The 20,912-nt window shown below is 41.7% G+C and overlaps 1 protein-coding gene across 1 annotated transcript in view; it reads right to left on the bottom strand.

Moving 5' to 3' along the window:
* RPTOR (regulatory associated protein of MTOR complex 1) overlaps positions 1–20,912 on the bottom strand; it is a 329,649-nt gene that overhangs the window by 166,852 nt on the left and 141,885 nt on the right. The window contains exon 6 of the mRNA XM_055575332.1: positions 6,040–6,186. Coding sequence (XP_055431307.1) covers positions 6,040–6,186 — 147 coding nt within the window. The remainder of the gene's footprint in view (positions 1–6,039; positions 6,187–20,912) is intronic.

Below are 20,912 nucleotides of genomic sequence, written 5' to 3'. Positions count from 1 at the left end.
GGATGCTACTGCTGGAGCCAGCAGAAGCGGGTCACACAAAGAAGTTAACCAAATATTGGATCAAAACATGATTCTTGGTACTTCCCTGGTGGCCCTGTGGTTAAGATTCCACACTTCCACTGCAGGGCGCAAGGGTTCGACCCCTGCTTAGGAAACTAAGATTCCGCACGTCATGAGACATGGCCAAAAACAAAAACATGATTCGCTTGGAGGTATTGTGAGAAAAGCCCTGTCAAGTGTGAACAGACTGTAAGAGGAGAGAATGATGCCACCACAGTAATGGCCTGAGCTTCGACAGCAGACCCCCCACCCAAAGTGTATCAACTGTCCTTGGAGGAAGACATCATCCCACCACTGCTATGGCTGCCACCAAGAAACTGTCTGGGCTCCCGTCCCACACCAGTGAGGACGGTCATGCTCAGGATCAAGTCTTACAGGGACACAGCGCAGCCCCATCAATCTCTGGAAAAGAAGGGCACTCCTTTTCCCATCACCAGACATCAACTTACCTCTCTGCCTCCACAGAAAGAGAGAGAAAGGCCAAGACTTGACCCCTGCTTCACTGTGGTCTTCAGTGAAGAGAAGGATCGTAACTGCTCATGGGAAGTATCTACTGGGAGCAGAACTAATGGATGAAAAAACTTGATAAAGACCATTTCAAAGAGAATCCATTTTAAGATTTGGTCTCCTTTTAGAGCTACAAAGATTCTATATTCAAGATAAAAGTTGTTGCCAAAAAAAACAAACAAACAAACCCTGGATTCTCTTTCTCTGTCAACGTAATATATGTGGTGGATATAAATACTCCTCTGGCTTTTATCATGAATGGAGGTAGCTGGACCTCGGGACTCTTGTGATGGCTACAACAAGGCCACCAGGCAGACTCTCAAGTCCACCTTCTCACCTACCATAAGGAGAAAGGGTGAGATTGTTCCGTGAAGAGAGTCTAGAACTCCACACTCAAACTGTCCATGATGAGTGTGGACAGAATGAAGACAATAAATAGCATATGCCATATGGGGGGTGGGGTGGGGGGATCGTATAGGACCTAGCTTTAGCCAATGAGATTCTCACGAAAACGACCTAGCTTTAGCCAAAGAGACTGACCTCATCGTATATGACCTAGCTTTAGCCAATGAGATTCTCACGAAAGCAAGTGAGCAGAAGTCTCACTTGCTTTCGTAACAAAGAGACAGATGTGAGGGTTCTGCCCTTTCCCCTCCTCATCTAGCCTCAAAATGGAAGAATGTGATGTAAGCATCAGGATAAAACATCAGAGTGGAAAGACTAAAAACAGCCTGGTTCCCTGATGGTACAGCTGAATAATTAAATCATTTGCCTCAGAGTTCCTAGCAAAAATGACAAACTGTGACTTGTTTAGAAAGCAGAAGTGAGATTCTTCATTATTTACAGCAGTCCAAATACAAGTGCTTCAAGTCTGAGAAAGATTACTCCTATACATCCTTTCTTAGGTTGCTACTTGAGGATTTGCCCTAGCAGAACAAAGGAGAAAATTGAGGAGGAAAGAGACAAAGGTAGAATCTAGGAAACAGTGGATGCATCCAGAAGAACAATAAGGAGAACTCCCGGGAAGACAGTTTTGGAGCAGGCCTGTCTAAAACAGCTGATGAAGCAGGTGGTGGAGAGCTGGAGAAGAAGAAACTTTGGGAAGGGGCATATTTTGAGATTCAGTGCTACCCATGCAAATTTGGGAACTGTGGAAATGCTAAAGATCTAATCAAGAAGAAAGACAATCTCCAGGAAAATCAAAGCAACAAACAATTGTAAAAATGGAAAGCACAGCACCCTAGTTAGCCATTCAATGAACAGTATTTACATGGTCGTAATCAGGGAGCTGAAGTTTAATATTTGTCATTTTTTAGGCATACCTTCTTAGTGTATGTATTCATGGGGAGTTAATTATGCTCAGAGACTAGAGAATAATCATAAAAGTACAAATGACAGAGGTTGGGAAGGTCCAGAGGTAAAAGAAAGTCCAAAGAAGCTAAGAACCTATTAATAAAACCAGAAGATAGGACTGATTATTGAGAAAACTATTATAGAAATAAAAACATAAGCATATGATTTCAAAAGGCAAAGGTTAGAAAGTATAGGGAATCCAAATACAGGGACACAACTAAATGACAGCGGGGAAATAGGAGAGGGTAGTCAGCGACCCTCTCTCTTCAATTTCTCTTTAGAATTCACAATTTACAATGTACTAATGTGACTTAAAACTATGGGGTACCATGTCTCTTTACTATCTAAGTTCTATATAATTTCTCCAATTGTTTAAATAGAATTTACTCATGGCAGTTCTGTTTTTGGTTTATATGGTAGCAGAAAGCCCAGAGATAACCTAAACATTATGAATCAAGAAGTAGTAGTATAAGCATAAACTGTGGAAAATTCTGAAAGAGATGGGAATACCAGACCACCTGATCTGCCTCTTGAGAAATTTGTACTCAGGTCAGGAAGCAACAGTTAGAACTGGACATGGAACAACAGACTGGTTCCAAACAGGAAAAGGAGTTTGTCAAGGCTGTATATTGTCACTCTGTTTATTTAACTTCTATGCAGAGTACATCATGAGAAACGCTGGACTGGAAGAAACACAAGCTGGAATCAAGACTGCCGGGGGGAAATATCAATAACCTCAGATATGCACATGACACCACCCTTATGGCAGAAAGTGAAGAGGAACTCAAAAGCCTCTTGATGAAAGTGAAAGTGGAGAGTGAAAAAGTTGGCTTAAAGCTCAACATTCAGAAAACGAAGATCATGGCATCCGGTCCCACCACTTCATGGGAAATAGATGGGGAAACAGTGGAAACAGTGTCAGACTTTATTTTTCTGGGCTCCAAAATCACTGCAGATGGTGACTGCAGCCATGAAATTAAAAGACACTTACTCCTTGGAAGGAAAGTTATGACCAACCTAGATAGCATATTCAAAAGCAGAGACATTACTTTGCCAACAAAGGTTCGTCTAGTCAAGGCTATGGTTTTTCCTGTGGCCATGTATGGATGTGAGAGTTGGACTGTGAAGAAGGCTGAGCGCCGAAGAACTGATGCTTTTGAACTGTGGTGTTGGAGAAGACTCTTGAGAGTCCCTTGGACTGCAAGGAGATCCAACCAGTCCATTCTGAAGGAGATCAGCCCTGGGATTTCTTTGGAAGGAATGATGCTGAAGCTGAAACCCCAGGACTTTCGCCACCTCATGCGAAGAGTTGACTCATTGGAAAAGACTCTGATGCTGGGAGGGATTGGGGGCAAGAGGAGAAGGGGATGACAGAGGATGAGATGGCTGGATGGCATCATTGACTCGATGGACGTGAGTCTGAGTGAACTCCGGGAGTTGGTGATGGACAGGGAGGCCTGGCGTGCTGCGATTCATGGGGTCACAAAGAGTTGGACACGACTGAGTGACTGATCTGATCTGATCTGATCTGAGTATAAGCATATTATTTGCATTTATAGAGATACTCATAGAGGAACTAGAAATATAAACAGTTCAAATAGGTTCCCTATAATAGAAGAGTCTTGGCCAAGGAGGGGTGGGGCCAGGGACTACTTCATTCACCATAAACCCTCAGTATTATTTAATTTTTAATATCATGGCATATACTAATTTAGTAAAAATAAAACCATGTATCTTAAAAAAAGAAACACTGAAAGCAAAGAAAACTGAAGCAATATGCAAAGCAATATGACACAATGAAAAATGCAGAGAACGTGACTGAGTGACAGGCACTTTCCTGGCTCTGAGGAAGTCTCTATTGTGTGCAGTAATTTATTCTGTGCTTTCACAGAGGTGTGTGCTGCTTTACCTGCAGTTTTCCTTTGAGATGGAAGTCCACAATAAGTAAACCTCCTGCTCCCAGCACAAACACTGTGCTCTGGAGAACGTGAAAGCTGATAATCATCTCTTAAAATTTATGTCACTCATATCTGTTGTTAATGTTTACTACTTAGAGACTTTCTGGTCCAGGTAACTATTTTCTTTCATTATATTTAATCATTTTTACCCTCTTTATTTTTAAAACTCTGGCACAAACCATTTTACCTGCCAACTTCTTTCAGTTTCATGTCATCAGCTACCCAATAAAAGTGTTCAAATGTATCGTAAATTTACAAAGAATCTGGCCAACTGGAGACAGGGAAAGAATTTTTTAAAAGAATAAACCTAAGAGGCCACACAGGATTGTGGTTTCTACAGCAGATTAAAAAAAAAATGACTAACATGAACATTAAGATATTAGCTGGGAGCCAATTTTATCATTTTAATTTCCACTCTTTATGCAAGAGATCGGCTGAACAATAGCCAATAATAGTAAGTGTAATGGAAAACTGAAAGACTTATCTACACTGTAATTAAGAAAAGAATGAAGATTAAAGTTGGAGCTAATTATAAAACATATGGTATAACTTTGCATTGCCATCTATTTGCCACTTCAGATAACGTATTTTTCATTTACTCTCCTCCATGAGGGATTAGTCAATTAAACATTTCACTCCCTCCCCCTAAAAAGAAAAAGATGGATGGAAAACTTTTTTTGTCACACTCAATGAAATGAACAGTTTCTCGGGCTGATTAATCCTTGGCAACATACAGAGAACACATACAGAACCAAGAGAGCAGATACACCAAGTGCTAGAGCATAAACATTTAGTTTCATGCCTGAGAGGGAAATGCTTGCCTTCTGCTGAGAGGGTGGGAGAGGGGCTGTATTTAGCATGTTTTAATTATCAAAGGATGATGTACTGGTCTTTCCTTAACCACCCTGAAGCTCAAAAATTGGGAATAAATATCCGGCCAGATTCTTTGGCATTTTTATTTACATATTTTAAATGAAAAAAAAAATTTTTTGCAATATTTATTACTTGATGTGAGGAAAAGCAATTACCTCTTGGTGTTTTTGAGTTTTTAGCACTTGTAACATAACCTATCCCTTGGGTAAACAGAGATGACATGCCTAAATGCAAGGTAAAAATTTAATGCTATAAAACTTGATCTTTCCCTTCCCTTATTCTAGAATGCAAATGATAATATTACTAAAGACAACAACAATAATAACAACTGGTGGCGCTGGGTTCCATTTTCAAGAATAAAGGGCAATTTAACACTCACTCTGATGCAAAGTTCTGCTTAAGGGTAATTTATAAAATATTTATAAATTAACTGTATGACATGTTAAATTCTACCAAGTAGAACTTCAAATTTTATTCCTGATACTTTCAGCAATATCCTCAGATGAAATGCAAAAAACATAACAATACATTAAAATTGGATAGGCCCAAAAGGGCTTGAGGAAACATGTTCTCGGGACCATTTCTGTTCTGAATTGAGAATTTCCTGCACAGCAACCAGTTGGAATTCATGACCCCCTGGAGGCTGCCGGATACTTTATTCTCACTCTTGTGCAGGCCACAGGATGGAGGCCTCTTAACTGAATCTGCCTCTTCAATTTCTCTTTAGAACTCACTGTTTAATTCAAACATCAAATATTAATTAAAACAACCAAGTAAAACAGCTCTTCACAATCAGAGCACTACACTGCCTCTCCAGTTCTTTAAACAGAAGCCACCAATGGCAGCTATTTTGGTTTGTTTTCTGTATTTAGCCTAGTAGGGTTTTTTTCTTCCCCCAGCACCAAAGACGAAAAAAAAAAAGAGCAATAACAAAGACGAGAGTGGAGCTGAAGACCATGCCCAGACACAGGCCCATTTCTCTGAAAATAAATGTGTCTGCTTTATTTTCACATTTATCTCGGAGGCAGAGCCCACTGGAGCACAAATCAACTCTATTAATGTTATCACTTAATTAAAATTTGTATTAAAAATGATGCTGGGTAAAGCAAAATGCAAAATAAGACCAAGAGCTTGTATGGAGTCCCTTCCAAGTTCTTTGTCATGGACCCCACCACCTTACTCTGAGCACTCTGAGCACCACAGAGAGCTCACCGCACCTGAGAAAATAAAACCACTGAGGGGCTGACCTTCACCCCCAACTCCCACCCTAGGGTGCCCGGGGCCTCACCTCCAGCTCCTGCTCCCTCTGCAGGGCGAACTGCTTGAAGGACTTGACAATGAGGCCAGCATTGGAGCAGTCGTAGACGAATATGGAAGGGCTACCCATCCACGTCTGCAGGTCATATATAGACAGAGGGATGTACTGAGTGTAGTTCTGGAAAAGAAAACAGTGCATGTTTGTGACTCACACCTGGAGAACTCTGTCTGCCCACCAGGACCTGCACCTCCACGAGGGTCCCAAGCATGGGACCTGATGCATATAATGTTTTGCACACTGTAGTAGAACAGCAGTAGTCTAAGCTGCCCACCATCTGCCCGTTTCAATCATAAAGAGGCGGGCAGTGGTCACAGTTCAACCCCGGCTGGAGCTCCTCTCGTCCTCTGTTCGGCGCTCTCCTCTCCTCCCCTTGGGAGCACGCTCACTCCACTGAGGGATCTCCTTCCACATGTCCCATCACGGCGCCTTCACACCCACCCTTCCTCTGCCACCCACCTGCAGTCAAACCACAGCCTTCTCTATAAAGCCCAAGGCTCTGTATGCTACTCTGTTCCTGTTCACCATCTACTCCAAAGCTTCTCCAGGCTTATATAACAACCCACCCCTCACTTACAAAGTCAGCTCGGAAGAATTGACTAGGTCCTCAAATGTGCAGGGTTTCTCTGCAGTCCCCTTCATTTCAGTCCTACCTGTAAGCGCTTTATTCTCTAGATGATTTAAATCACACTGAAGGTGTACAAGTGGATTTGGCCCCATAAGCTTTTTTCAAATCACAGAATAGTAACATATTAACATGAAATCTGCTAAGTGAAATATTTTTCTGGACATGCTGTACTCTTCAGTACTTGAAACCACTCCAGCAATTACTGGTAAACATAGAAAGGAATGGCCCTCATCTCAGCAGAGAAATTATTAAAAATCCACACTCAAAAGTAACATTTTAAAGCAATTCTTCTGCATAGAACACCCCACTTATTTACCGTTCCTTGGGCACTAATGGTTTAAGTGGTGAAACTCCGGCAGAAATCAATTCTGTGCACTTACAGGAAAGGTGACGGTGTTCCCTCGAGGCTGAGCCACAAACACTGCCTCTGGTATTGCCAAGAGGATCATTTCTAATGCAATAGAGAAAACAGGCAGAAGACCGGAAGACCAAACCAGGCCTGGAGAAGACTGCCATCAAGGTGATGGCAAAAGCCTTCTTGTTAAGCACACTCGTCACCTGTCTGGAATGGGGAGGACGTGCCGGCAGCACAGGGGTGGTGGGGGGTGCAGGCATCTTCAGCACAAAGGGACCACCCTCTGCTCATGCCATGCCACTTCACCCTGCAAAATGCAGTCACCTGGTGTCTTGCTCACTGTCACTGCAGAAGGTTAAAGAACACTTGGATATGCTCTCTCTAAATAAACTCTCACGGAAGAGTTCTAAAGAAAGCAGTCGTTCCTAATGAACCTATAAATGCGGCACCCAATCAAAATACCAGCAGGGGTTTCCTGTAACGGAATTTGACAAGAGATTCTAAAGTTAGTGCTGAAGAGACATTTATAAGAATATCCCCTCAAAAACTGTGAAGAAAGAATAACCAGTGGGGACTCATGCTGGCAGATATTAAATACATTATAAATCTCTATTGTAATTACAGGATGCTATCAGGGAAGGAGAGACAAACAAATAAAACAGGAGGGAAAGCCCAGAAATAGACCCACAAATATAACTGTAACGGCGGTGGCATTTCACCCCAGTGAAGAAAGAATGAACAATTCAACAAGTGATTCTGTAAAATCTAACTGATCATTCAATATTGCCATCTGAGATTTCACACACAAAATAATCAGGACAGATTTAAAAAATAAATAAAAAGCAGAATAACAGATTTAAAAATTTGTTTTGGTGTAAGAAAGACCCTCTTAAACATACGAAAGAAAAATGTAACAGCATAAAAATTAAATAATTCTGGTAAAAGTGCATATCAATGACAAGCAATTTAAGAGTGAAGTAGGTACAATGTATGTGACATAGGGTCTGTATTGAGGATATGTGTATATACAAGCTTGTGCTGCAAATCAACAAAGACAAAACAACATACAACAGGCAAAAGCTGCACACAGGCAATTCACAGAAGAAACATGATGATCAACAATTATGAATGTTTCACTCTCTCGATTAATCACGGAAATGTGAATTACAATGAGAATCATCCATCTATCTACCTATCTTCATCCAGCAAACTGGAAAAAAGTATAAAAGATGAATAAAGCCCCATGTTGACAAGGATGTTCAACAGGGCACCAGCTCATCATTGCTGTGAGTATAAATTTAGGAAGATTTTTAGGGAAGGCAATTTGGGTGGTTCTTAAAATTTTTTAATGTACATGCCTTTGACTTCTAGGTGTTCATCTTATAGAAATACTTGCATTTGTATGTACAGGGATCTCTGATACTTTCACTGGTAAAATCCTGTAAGCTGTCTACATGCTACTGTGGAAAAGACTGCCAGTCTACAACCTATTTTTTACCCTCTTCATCATCAATGCAAGTTTAGCTGAGCACTGTTCCCAGTTTCCTTTGCAGCTAAGTCTGATCTTGCAACCCAATTCTGACCTATGGGACATGATCAGAAATGTGTCCAAATTATAAGTGCTGCCCTAATGCTCACCCCTTCCTCTTTCCCTTCCTGGGAAAAAAACGCAAACATGGCAGGCCATCCACCTTTGACTGTACAGGGGGACTGGAGAGTTGTGTGATGGAAGGACTTGGGCTCGGTGTCATGAGACAATACCGCAGCAGGCCCAGATGGCCCAGAGGGACTGTCACAGACAACCTTGGATCCTAATATATCCAATATGAAGGGATCATTAAGTAAAAGGGGCCCATACTATGGAACACCATGCAAGGTTATTTATAGGCACTGACATGGAGAGATGTCAGAGGCTTGTAATGATTTTTAAAATGCAAGTATTAGAACCTCATATATAATATGATCCCATTTTGTGTGTAAAGCACCATATCCCCAGCACGTAAGTTGAATGAAATAAGAACTCAGTAGGCATGTGCTAAGGGGAAGGTCCTATAAATGGTGCTGAAAGAACATGGAACGGCTAAGGGCTGTTTTCTCTGACCTGGGAGGTGACAGGGGAGTGGGGGCTCGTAAGAAAGTGTCACATCTATTTCTTTTAAGATCTCTTTTCTCTTGGAACATTTTGAATAGAAATTACTTGTATTTTTTAAAAGACAAAATGTACATAACTACTAAAAGGGAGGAAAAGGGTAAGCTCTGGGGTTCACTATAATGTATGTTCATTGTGTTTCATAACCAGCAGGTATCACATGTTATCTGTACAAGTAAAAAGGCTTCAGCTAAGCCACACTGGACAGAGCAGACATGAGTCAGTGCCTCCCTGGACAAAGCAGGAAGAGCAATCCTCTCCAGCCCTCTCCTCAGCAGCCCCCTCCCTTGCTGACATGCAGGTCTCACTGCTATGGGGGGGTGGGGGCGTGGGTTGGTGGGGTGTTGAAAATGAACCCGTTAAGTGTGCAGGTACACCCCTACACTGATAGGAGAAAGGATTTTAGCACCAGCCTAGGAAACCATCGCATTTTTATATACCAGCCACACTCTGCTGTTTATCTGCTTTCCACAAGGTTCTAGCTCAGTGACAAGTGGCCACAAACGGCTGGGGCAGTTCTGACCCCCTTCCTGCCACCCTTCATCCCCATGACTGTCGGGAAAGGGTGATGCTGTCATCTTTGCTGCCTTCTAGGTACAGCCCCACAAGACCCAAAGACAGGGAAGAAGCATGAAATAAAATATATTTTAACATATTAAGTTCTGAAGTCTGGCCTTTGTAACTGAAATGTAATTTTTATATTTCCCCAAAATCAAAAGTTACTTTTTAAATTTCTGAGATACAAAGGTAATTAATGGTGATTCATTAAAATAATGAAGCACTAATCCATCAGGAAACGTGTTAAGCATTTTCCCTTCCATTCCCTGTGCCTCTGGCTGCCCCTGAAATGGTTCAAGCGGAGTTGTCAGCCACTGAGCCCCACTGGAGGGCAGAACTGCCTCCATTCTCTAATGCTTGTCCAAGGGACAGCATGCAAGGAGATTTCAGAATTGGTTTTCAGCCTCACGATTTTTAGTTGTGAGAGGGGCTGGCATCCTAGGCTGTCCACAGGGATGCTTAGCCACAGAGAATGGCTTGGACCCATTCTTCCACACAGATGGGCTGCGTGGTGGGTGCAGCCTCTGGAATGCCAGTTGAGGATAAAGGGCCTTTGTAGCTGAGGTGGAGGCACCCCAGCCCTGTGGGCGTTTGGGGCTGGTCACTCGGTGTGGGGCTCAAACCACACCCATACCCAAGCAGGCGCTGCCACGCTTGGCAGCATCCCTTGCCTCAACCCACTACCTTCTAACAACACTTACCCCTCTCTGCCAGTCGTGACAACCAAAAGGTTTCTGGCGGCGGAGGTGATGGTTTAGTTGCTAAGTTGTGTCCAACTTCTGTGACCCATGGACTGTAGCCCATCAGGCTCTTCCATCCATGGGATTTCCCAGGCAAGAATACTGGAGTGAGTTGTCATTTCCTTCTCCAGGGAATCTTTCAAACCCAGGGATCAAACCCACTTCTCCTGAATTGCAGGGGGGTTCTTTACCACTGAGCTACCAAGGAAGCCACCAAAAGATCTCTGGACATTTAAATGTGCTCCTGAGAGGGAGGAAAGCCTCCTTGATGAGAACCTCTGCCTTTGAGGAGAGAGAATTTCATTTAAAGCAGGAGCTGTATTCTGCAGTTTAGTAAGCCTGTAAAACTTGGAAGTCTGTGTCCCTGGAGGGATACAAAATCAACTCTATTAAACCGCATGGAGGAAAGTGGCCTTTGAGAACTAATCCTTATTAGAACTTGAGCAGGTGGATCTCATTTCCCATCTCGGAAGGATCCTGGGGAGTCTGTCAAGCTTCAGCCAGAATCACAGTTTTGCAAATCTGCAAAGGGCAGCCAGCAGGATGCTGGCTGCAGCGAGTGAGCGGAGGACAGAAGCAATACTCAAAGTGCAACTATTTCTATCCCGTGCAATATCCCCATGTCTTCTAGGCTGAACCAACCTACACAAGCTGGAGAAGTCAAAGTCCCCCGCACCGAAGGCCACCTGGAACACTCCAGGGCCTTTCAGGCATTGGTTTGGTTTCTCCCCCACCAAAAACTACAAGTACAGAGAATTCCTAATCAAAGCATCTCTCCTTTTTCTTGAAAAAAAACATATCCAAGGCCATGTTTTCATTTCAAACAAAGAAAAAGAAATAGGTTTTAGATAATTTATTCATTACACTCCACTTTAGCTGTCAGGTTATATTAAACATTAAAAAAAAAAAAAAAAAAGCCACATGCTTCATCAGACTGTCATCACAGCTGAGTCAACCACAGAGCTGGGAGGAGGTGCACTTTGTTCTCCAGGTAAAGCCAGTGGCTCTCTATCTCTGAGCAGATTCTAAGTTCAGACAGCCCCTAACTCCCAATGGTTCAACTCATGAGTTTTTGACTTCACACTGGGGCAAAGTGACATCCATGCAGTAGAAACTATACTTTGAATGGCGATTTTTTTCTGGGCTAGTGACATGCAGTCCTTGATGCTGGGCAGCAGCAGTGAGCACACCTCCCAATTAGCCCACAATCAGGAGGGTGAACAACCTATACACTTATAATTATCCAGGACACAAACAACCTTTCTGTTGGCTGATGGACTCTTTATCACTGAGTCACCTGGGAAGCCCTAGGTTAGGTGCAGCAAATGCGTTTTCAGCTTTTGGTATTTCCAAGTATGGTGGGCTTATGGGACATAACCCCACTGTAATGCTGAGGAAGGTCTGTACATCTGCTAAAGAACTCAAAATATGAGTCAGAAGTCTCAGCCAGAGTAAAATGGCATCCTCCTAAGGGTTTTCTGCTGAAGTCCCCAAGGGCACATGTTTCCTCTGACCTCACAGGCAAGAAGCACAGGCGCATCCGGATGTGTCATCCTGGCTTTCTCTGGATGGTAAAGGCATTTGCATGTGGCTATTCTCCAAGGAGAGCAGGGGAGCATGGGTTAGCAGAAGATTCGTCTGCCTTCTGAAGGAACCAGCAGCGGAGGTGATGGCCCAGAGATGTTAGGTATGGGGTAGTGTTACTTGTGAATCAAACACTCCAGGGTTTAAGTCACAAGCAAACTCCTTAAAACCCTGAAGGCTGAAGGTTTATTGGTTTTGTTGATACTTTCTCTGCCTTTCCTTTATTGTTGTTTAGTCACTAAGTTATGTCCGACTCTTTTCAACCCCATGGACTAAAGCCTACCAGGCTAGTCTGTCCGTGGGATTTCCCAGGCAAAAATATTGGAGTGGGTTGCCATTTCCTTCTCCAGGGGATCTTCCTGACCCAGGGATTGAACCTGCATCTCCTGCATTGGCAGGTGGAATCTTAACCACTAAGCCACCAGGGAAGCCCTCTTTCCTTTATTACAGCTCAATAATTGTTTACCCTATGAGTAATTTTAAATAAATGTTATTTAAATAATAGAATGTATTGGTTTGGAAAAACTGCACACCACTATCAAATAGATATCTCTTATTCTGGTTTAGTATATAGTTCATTACTGAGTCTGTTGAAAGATGGATCATAAAGGTTTTTAAATGTGCTATTATCAAAAGGATGTATTTGTGATTTTTTAGAATCAATATTTGTGCCAGACCATATTTAACATTTTTTACAATTGTTACTTTATCAATACTGAGAGTATAGCAGTCCCCCTCCTTGAAAAAAGTGGGTAATTTTACTGTAAACTTGGTCTTTCTAGCATCTTTGTTTATGCTTGCAATGGCTGAAGACCATCAGAAAAAATTCTATTTCTTCAGGAGAAGAGTTAGCAAACTTTGGACGATCTCTTTATATGAACTTTAAAGTTTTTTTTTAAATACTATTTTCTTGATGCAGAGATGTAAAACTTTAGACTATATCTTAATTGATTTCTCAGATATTCTATATTTGAAAACCAGATTTATGGAGGAAGAGTTCTCAAGTGAGTGTACATCAGAATGGCCTAGAGGGCTCGTTAAAATGCGGATCTCTGGGTCCCTCCCTGGAATAGGCTTCTCTAAGTCTTCAGTAGGTTGTGATAATTTGCATGTATCATAAATTCCAAGAATATCACTGCTACCATATTTTAAGAACCCCTGGTGCAGACAGTGCAAATGCTGGGGCAGAGGACATTCACTTTCCAGTTTGAGTGTCACCTGTTCTTCCTATGGATCATGGAGAACACTTGCTTTTTTCCATCCATGATTTAACATTTTACATGTAATGATCAGGATACACTTTGCTGATGATACTTATATAAAAATATCCATTCATCCATGAGTTGACATGTAAGAAGGGTTTTTTTTTTAATATAAATTTATTTATTTTAATTGGAGGTTAATTACTTTATAATATTGTAACTACGAATTCAATTTCGTTGATTGATCTAGGGCTATTCAGATTTTCGACCTCATTTTGGGTCACTTTTGGAAAGCTGTATTTTAAAAGGCATTTTCCATCTAAGTTGTTAAATGTACTGGTATAAAATTATTAACATTCTCTTATCTTTTCAATGTCTATAGAATATGTGGTGACACCTTTCATTCCTGAATGTTGTCTTTTCTCTTTTTTTTCTTGCTACCTAGACTTGTTAATTTACAGACATTTTCCAAAAACCAAACTTTAGCTCTTTTAACCTTCTGTACAACCTGGTCTCTGTTTTACTGATTTGTGCCCTTGATTATTTCTTCCTTCTACTTCCTTTGAGTTTAGATTGCTCAACATTTTCCAGTTTCTTAAGGTAGACATTTATATTTTTATTTTAAGTCTTTCTTTCTTTCTGTATAAGAATTTAATAAGGCTATACATTTTTATATAAGCACTGCTATAGCTGTATCCCACAAGTTTTGACTAGTCATCTTTTCATTACTGTTTAGTCTGAATTATTTTCATTGTCCCCTGTCATATCTTTTTTGATACATATATTATTTAATTTCAAAATACTGGAGGATTTTCCAGGTAGCATACAATTTCAGATTCTGTGGTCAAGGAATAGACTCTGTATGATTTCAACCCTTCAAACTTTATTGAGACATTTATTTCTGTAAGGCGGAACAGGTCTTTCTCATGTTCTATGGGCATTGGGTGTAGGGTTCTGGTAACTGAGTCAGAGCAACTGATGGTCTTTTAAGTGATTTTTTTTTTTTTTAATTAGAAAAATATACCATGTCTGGAGTTTTCTTTGTGAGAAAGTTTTTAATTATCAATTTTAACATTGGTTTTAACCTATCAATTACTGCCAGACTGTTACTCAAATACTGGATATGTTTCTTTCTCTAACTGGTCCTGACAATCTTGCTTTATGTATCTTAAACTCTATTAGCCATCTATGCATTCAGGATAGGTATAGCTTCCTGATGACCTGACTTGTCTGGTACAATGTCTCTCTTCATCTCTGGCAAAACTCCTTGTCGCAAAGTCTATTTTCTCATTAGTAATACAGCCACTTTGGCTTTTTTTCAGCTAGTCTTTCGTGATACACCTTATTACATTCAAGCATCTCTCAGGACTTCCTTGGTGGTCAGTCCAGTGGCTAAGACTCTGAGCTCCCAATGCAGGGGTCGTGGGTTCAACCCCTGGGGAGGGAACTAGATCCCACATGTTACAACCAAGATTCACAAGCTGCAAATAAAAAGAGCCTGCATCTGCAACGAAGATGGAAGATCCGATGTGCCACAACTAAGACCTGGTGCAACCAAAATAAATAAATAAATGTAAATATTAAAAAAAGAAATAAAGTGCATCCCTTGCTGACAGCAGAAAGTGTGATCTTGCTTTTTTATTCAGTGCGACATAAACTTATAAAACACAAAGAATGAGGGACGTTCTAGAGGATAACTGGTCTGCACTCCAAAAAGTCAATGTCCACTGTTCAGAAAATGGAAACACAAGTCACAGAACAGGAAGGACTCTTTTAAAGATGAATATCTGATAAAGGACTTGTACCCAAATGTAAAAAGGAACTCTTAAACTGAGTGAGAAAACAAATAGTCCTATTAATTGATAAAAGTGGGCAAAAGATATGGAAACCCCACCAAAGAAAATATACAGATGGCAGCCAAGCATATGAAAAGATGCTCAACATCCTATGTCATTAAGGAATTGCAAATTAAAAGGAGATACCACGATGCACCTAATTAGAATGGCTAAAATCCAGAACACTGGCAACAACAAATGTCAAGGAGGATGTGGAGCAATAGGAACTACCATTTATTGCTGGTGGGAATGCAAACGACGCAGCCACTTTGGAACAGGGTTTGCCAATTTCTTAGAACGCTCAACATAACAGCTAGTCTAGCAGTGGCTCTCTTAGGTATTTACCCAAATGAGAAGAAATCTTATGTCTATACAAAAATCCACCCAAAAGTGTAGAACAGCATTATTTACAATTCCCCAAAACTGAAAGCAACCAGGATGTCTTTCACTAGTGGTACATCCAAATAATGGAATCTTTTTCAGTGGTAAAAAGAAAATGAGCTCTCTAGCCATGAAAAGACATGAAGGAAATTTGAATGTATACTCCTAATTGAAAAAAGCCAGTTTTAAAACACTACATTCTACGTGCTTCTAACTATATGATATGCTGGAAAAGGTAAAACTATAGAGACAATATGATACAAATAACATATTTAACCCCTATATAAAACATATAATTGATGAAGACACACTAGGTTATCCCACAAAGGAAAGGTATATTTAATACTAGAAAATCATATATCTTTCAATGCATTTCAAGTTTAAAGGAGAAAAATCATACCATCATCTAACACATACATACAAAATGGCTTGGAGGGAAAAGCAACATCTATTGATGACTTGAAAAAATAAACTAGGAATAGAAGGGCATCTTTTAAAAAATATTTGTATAATGCTGTGTTCATTTCTACCATACAACAACACTGTGGGGGCTGTGGTGGTTTCGTCGCTAAGTTGTGTCCGACTCTTCGAACCCCATAGACTGTAGGCCGGGAGGCTCCTCTGTCCATGGGATTCTCCCGGCAAGAATACTGCAGTGAGTTGCCATTTCCTTTTCCAGGGGATCAAACCCAGGTCTCCTGCATTGCAGGCAGATAATTTACCGACTGGGCTATGAGGGAATCAGTCATAATTATACATATATCCCCTCCCTCTTGAGTCTCCCTCCTTTCCCCCATCCCACCTCTCTAGGTCATCACAGAGCACCAGACTGGGCACCCTGTGTGATACAGCAACTTCTCATCCACTATCCACTTTACACACAGCAGTGTATATATGTTGATGCTACTTTCTCCATTTGTCCCATTCACTCCCTCCCCCACTGTGTCCACAAGTCCATTCTTTACACCTGTGTCTTCACTGAGAAGGGCATCTTTTAATCTGATAAGGGTTTTTCTTATTTTTTATTCTTTTTACAAATATCTATAGTGAATATCATACAATGATGCAGAGGACGCACTCCTTTCCAAATGAGCAATGAGACAAGGACATGCAGTCACCATTCCACTCTCTGGGAGGTGCTGGTAACACAGAAAGATACAAACAATAAACAGCAGGACTGGAAGGAAAGTAAACTTCTGTGATTTGCAAACCACGTGGTAGTCTGTTAGGAAATTTTAAAATATGTACAAATCATTAGGATCAACAAGAGAACAGCAAATTCGAAAGAAGGAAAGTGAAGTCGCTCAGTTGTGTCCGACTCTGCGACCCCATGGACCATAGCCCACCAGGCTTCTCTGTCCATGGAATTTTCCAGGCAAGAATACTTGACTGGGTTGCCATTTCCTTCTCCAGGGGATCTTCCTGACTTGGGGATAGAACCCGGGTCTCCCACTGCAGGCAGACGCTTTACCGTAAGCTAGTTAGCAAATTAGCAGACATAAAAAAAATGTACAAAAAAATCAACTGCCTTGCCACACACCATGGTAAAAACTCACAAAACAAATTTTTAAACATTTGTAACCACGTGGCCAAGAGGAGCTACGCCTCGCCCGAGGTCAGGGGTGGCGGGGGGAGGAGCTACCCCACACGCGAGGTCAGGGGTGGCGGCCGAGAGGTGCTACCCTACGCCTGAGGTCAGGGGCAGCGTGGGGAGGAGCTACCCCACGCCCGAGGTCAGGGGTGGCAGCTAGGAGGAGCAACCCATGTCCAAGGAGCGGTGGCTACGCAGGCGCAGGAGGGCCGAGAGGAGCTATTCCATGTTCAAGGTCAGGAGGGGCGGCTGTGAGGACATACCCCTCATCCAAAGTGAGGAGGAGCGGCTGCGCTTTGCTGGAGCAGCCGTGAGGAGATAACCCACATCCAAGGTAAGAGAAACCCAAATAAGACAGTAGGTGTTGCGAGAGGCATTAGAGGGCAGACACACAAACCATAATCACAGAAAACTAGTTAATCTAATCACACGTACCACAGCCTTGTCTAACTCAATGAAACTAAGCCATGCCATATGGGGCCACCGAAGACGGGCGGGTCATGGTGGAGAGGTCTGACAGAATGTGGTCCACTGGAGAAGGGAATGGCAAACCACTTCAGTATTCTTGCCTTGAGAACCCCATGAACAATATGAAAAGGCAAAATGATAGGATACTGAAAGAGGAACTCCCCAGGTCGGTAGGTGCCCAATATGCTACTGGAGATCAGTGGAGAAATAACTCCAGAAAGAATGAAGGGATGGAGCCAAAGCAAAAACAATACCCAGCTGTGGATGTGACTGGTGATAGAAGCAAGGTCTGATACTGTAAAGAGCAATATTGCATAGGAACCTGGAATGTCAGGTCCATGAATCAAGGCAAATTGGAAGTGGTCAAACAGGAGATGGCAAGAGTGAACATTGACATTCTAGGAATCAGAGAACTAAAATGGACTGGAATAGGTGACTTTAACTCAGATAACCATTATATCTACTACTGCGGGCAGGAATCCCTTAGAAGAAATGGAGTAGCCATCATGGTTGACAAAAGAGTCCGAAATGCAGTACTTGGATGCAATCTCAAAAATGACAGAATGATCTCTGTTCGTTTCCAAGGCAAACCATTCAATATCACAGTAATCCAAGTCTATGCCCCAACCAGTAATGCTGAAGAAGCTGAAGTTGAATGGTTCTATGAAGACCTACAGACCTTTTGGAACTAACACCAAAAAAGATGTCATTTTCATTATAGGGGACTGGAATGCAAAAGTAGGAAGTCAAGAAACACCTGGAGTAACAGGCAAATTTGGCCTTTGAATATGAAATGAAGAAGGGCAAAGGCTAACAGACTTTTGCAAAGAGAACACACTGGTCATAACAAACACCCTCTTCCAACAACACAAGAGAAGACTCTACACATGGACATCACCAGATGGTCAACACCGAAATCAGACTGATTATATTCTTTGCAGCCAAAGATGGAGAAGCTCTATACAGTCAGGAAAAACAAGACCAGGAGCTGACTGTGGCTCAGATCATGAACTCCTTACTGCCAAATTCAGACTTAAATTGAAGAAAGTAGGGAAAACCACTAGACCATTCAGGTATGGCCTAAATCAAATCCCTTATGATTACACAGTAGAAGTGAGAAACAGATTTAAAGGACTAGATCTAATAGAGTTCCTGATGAACTATGGATGGAGGTTCGTGACATTGTACAGGAGACAGGGATCAAGACCATCCCCATGGAAAAGAAATGCAGAAAAGCAAAATGGCTGTCTGAGGAGGCCTTACAAATAGCTGTGAAAAGAAGAGAAGCGAAAAGCAAAGGAGAAAAGGAAAGATACAAGCATCTGAATGCAGAGTTCCAAAGAATAGCAAGGAGAGATAAGAAAGCCTTCCTCAGCGATCAATGCAAAGAAATAGACAAAAACAACACAATGGGAAAGACTAAAGATCTCTTTAAGAAAATCAGAGATACCAAGGGAACATTTCATGCAAAGATGGGCTCGATAAAGGACAGAAATGGTATGGACCTAACAGAAGCAGAAGATATTAAGAAGAGGTGGCAAGAATACACAGAAGAACTGTACAAAAAAGATCTTCACGACCAAGATAATCACGATGGTGTGATCACTCACCTAGAGCCAGACATCCTGGAATGTGAAGTCAAGTGGGCCTTAGAAAGCATCGCTACGAACAAAGCTAGTGGAGGTGATGGAATTCCAGTTGAGTTATTTCAAATCCTGGAAGATGATGCTGTGAAAGTGCTGCACTCAATATGCCAGCAAGTTTGGAAAACTAAGCAGTGGCCACAGGACTGGAAAAGGTCAGTTTTCATTCCAATCCCAAAGAAAGGCAATGCCAAAGAATGCTCAAACTACCGCACAATTGCACTCATCTCACACGCTAGTAAAGTAATGCTCAAAATTCTCCAAGCCAGGCTTCAGCAAAATGTGAACCGCGAAGTTCCAGATGTTCAAGCTGGTTTTAGAAAAGGCAGAGGAACCAGAGATCAAATTGCCAACATCCTCTGGATCACTGAAAAAGCAAGAGAGTTCCAGAAAAACATCTATTTCTGCTTTATTGACTATGTGGATCACAATAAACTGTGGAAAATTCTGAAAGAGATGGGAATACCAGACCGCCTGATCTGCCTCTGAGAAACCGGTATGCAGGTCAGGAAGCAACAGTTAGAACTGGACATGGAACAACAGACTGGTTCCAAATAGGAAAAGGAGTACGTCAAGGCTGTATATTGTCACCCTGTTTATTTAACTTATATGCAGAGTACATCATGAGAAACGCTGGGCTGGAGGAAGCACAAGCTGGAATCAAGATTGCTGGGAGAAATATCAATAACCTCAGATATGCAGATGACACCACCCTAATGGCAGAAAGTGAAGAGGAACTCAAAAGCCTCTGGATGAAAGTGAAAGAGGAGAGTGAAAAAGTTGGCTTAAAGCTCAACATTCAGAAAACTAAGATCATGGCATCTGGTCCCATCACTTCATGGCAAATAGATGGGGAAACAGAGGAAACAGTGTCAGACTTTATTTTTGGGGGGGCTCCAAAATCACTGCAGATGGTGACTGCAGCCATAAAATTAAAAGACACTTACTTCTTGGAAGGAAAGTTATGACCAACCTACACAGCATATTCAAAAGCAAAGACATTACTTTGCCAACAAAGGTCCGTCTAATCAAGGCTATAGTTTTTCCAGTGGTCATGTATGGATATGAGAGTTGGACTGTGAAGAAAGCTGAGCGCTGAAGAATTGATGCTTTTGAACTGTGGTGTTGGAGAAGACTCTTGAGAGTCCCTTGGACTGCAAGGAGATCCACCCAGTCCGTTCTAAAGGAAATCAGTCCTGGGTGTTCTTTGGAAGGACTAAAGCTAAAGCTGAAACTCCAGTACTTTGGCCACCTCATGCGAAGAGTTGACTCATTGGAAAAGACTCTGATGCTGGGAGGGATTGGGGGCAGGAGGAGAAGGGGACGACAGAGGATGAGATGGCTGGATGGCATCACCGACTCAATGCACATGAGTTTGGGTGAACTCCGGGAGTTGGTGATGGACAGGGAGGCCTGGCGTGCTGCAATTCATGAGGTCACAAAGAGTCAGACACGACTGAGCGACTGAACTGAACTGAACTGACTGAACCACGTCAAAAAAGTATAAAGTATCTAGGAATAAATCTAAAAAATGGTACAAATCTTTATGAAATTATAAGATACCACTGATACACACTTTGAAAGAGCATAGTTTGGAAAACTGAATAATATAAAGATATTGAGTCTCCAAGCCCCACACCATTTAATCTAGTGATTTATAAGCTGACTGAGTATTTTCATGGAAGATTAACAGACCAAAAAGAATAAAGCAG

Source organism: Bubalus kerabau, chromosome 4 (assembly GCF_029407905.1).
Source record: "Bubalus kerabau isolate K-KA32 ecotype Philippines breed swamp buffalo chromosome 4, PCC_UOA_SB_1v2, whole genome shotgun sequence".
In the NCBI taxonomy this organism is placed as follows: domain Eukaryota; kingdom Metazoa; phylum Chordata; class Mammalia; order Artiodactyla; family Bovidae; genus Bubalus; species Bubalus kerabau.
Note: the sequence above shows the minus strand (reverse complement) of the source record. Positions and strands in the feature narration are given on the sequence as shown.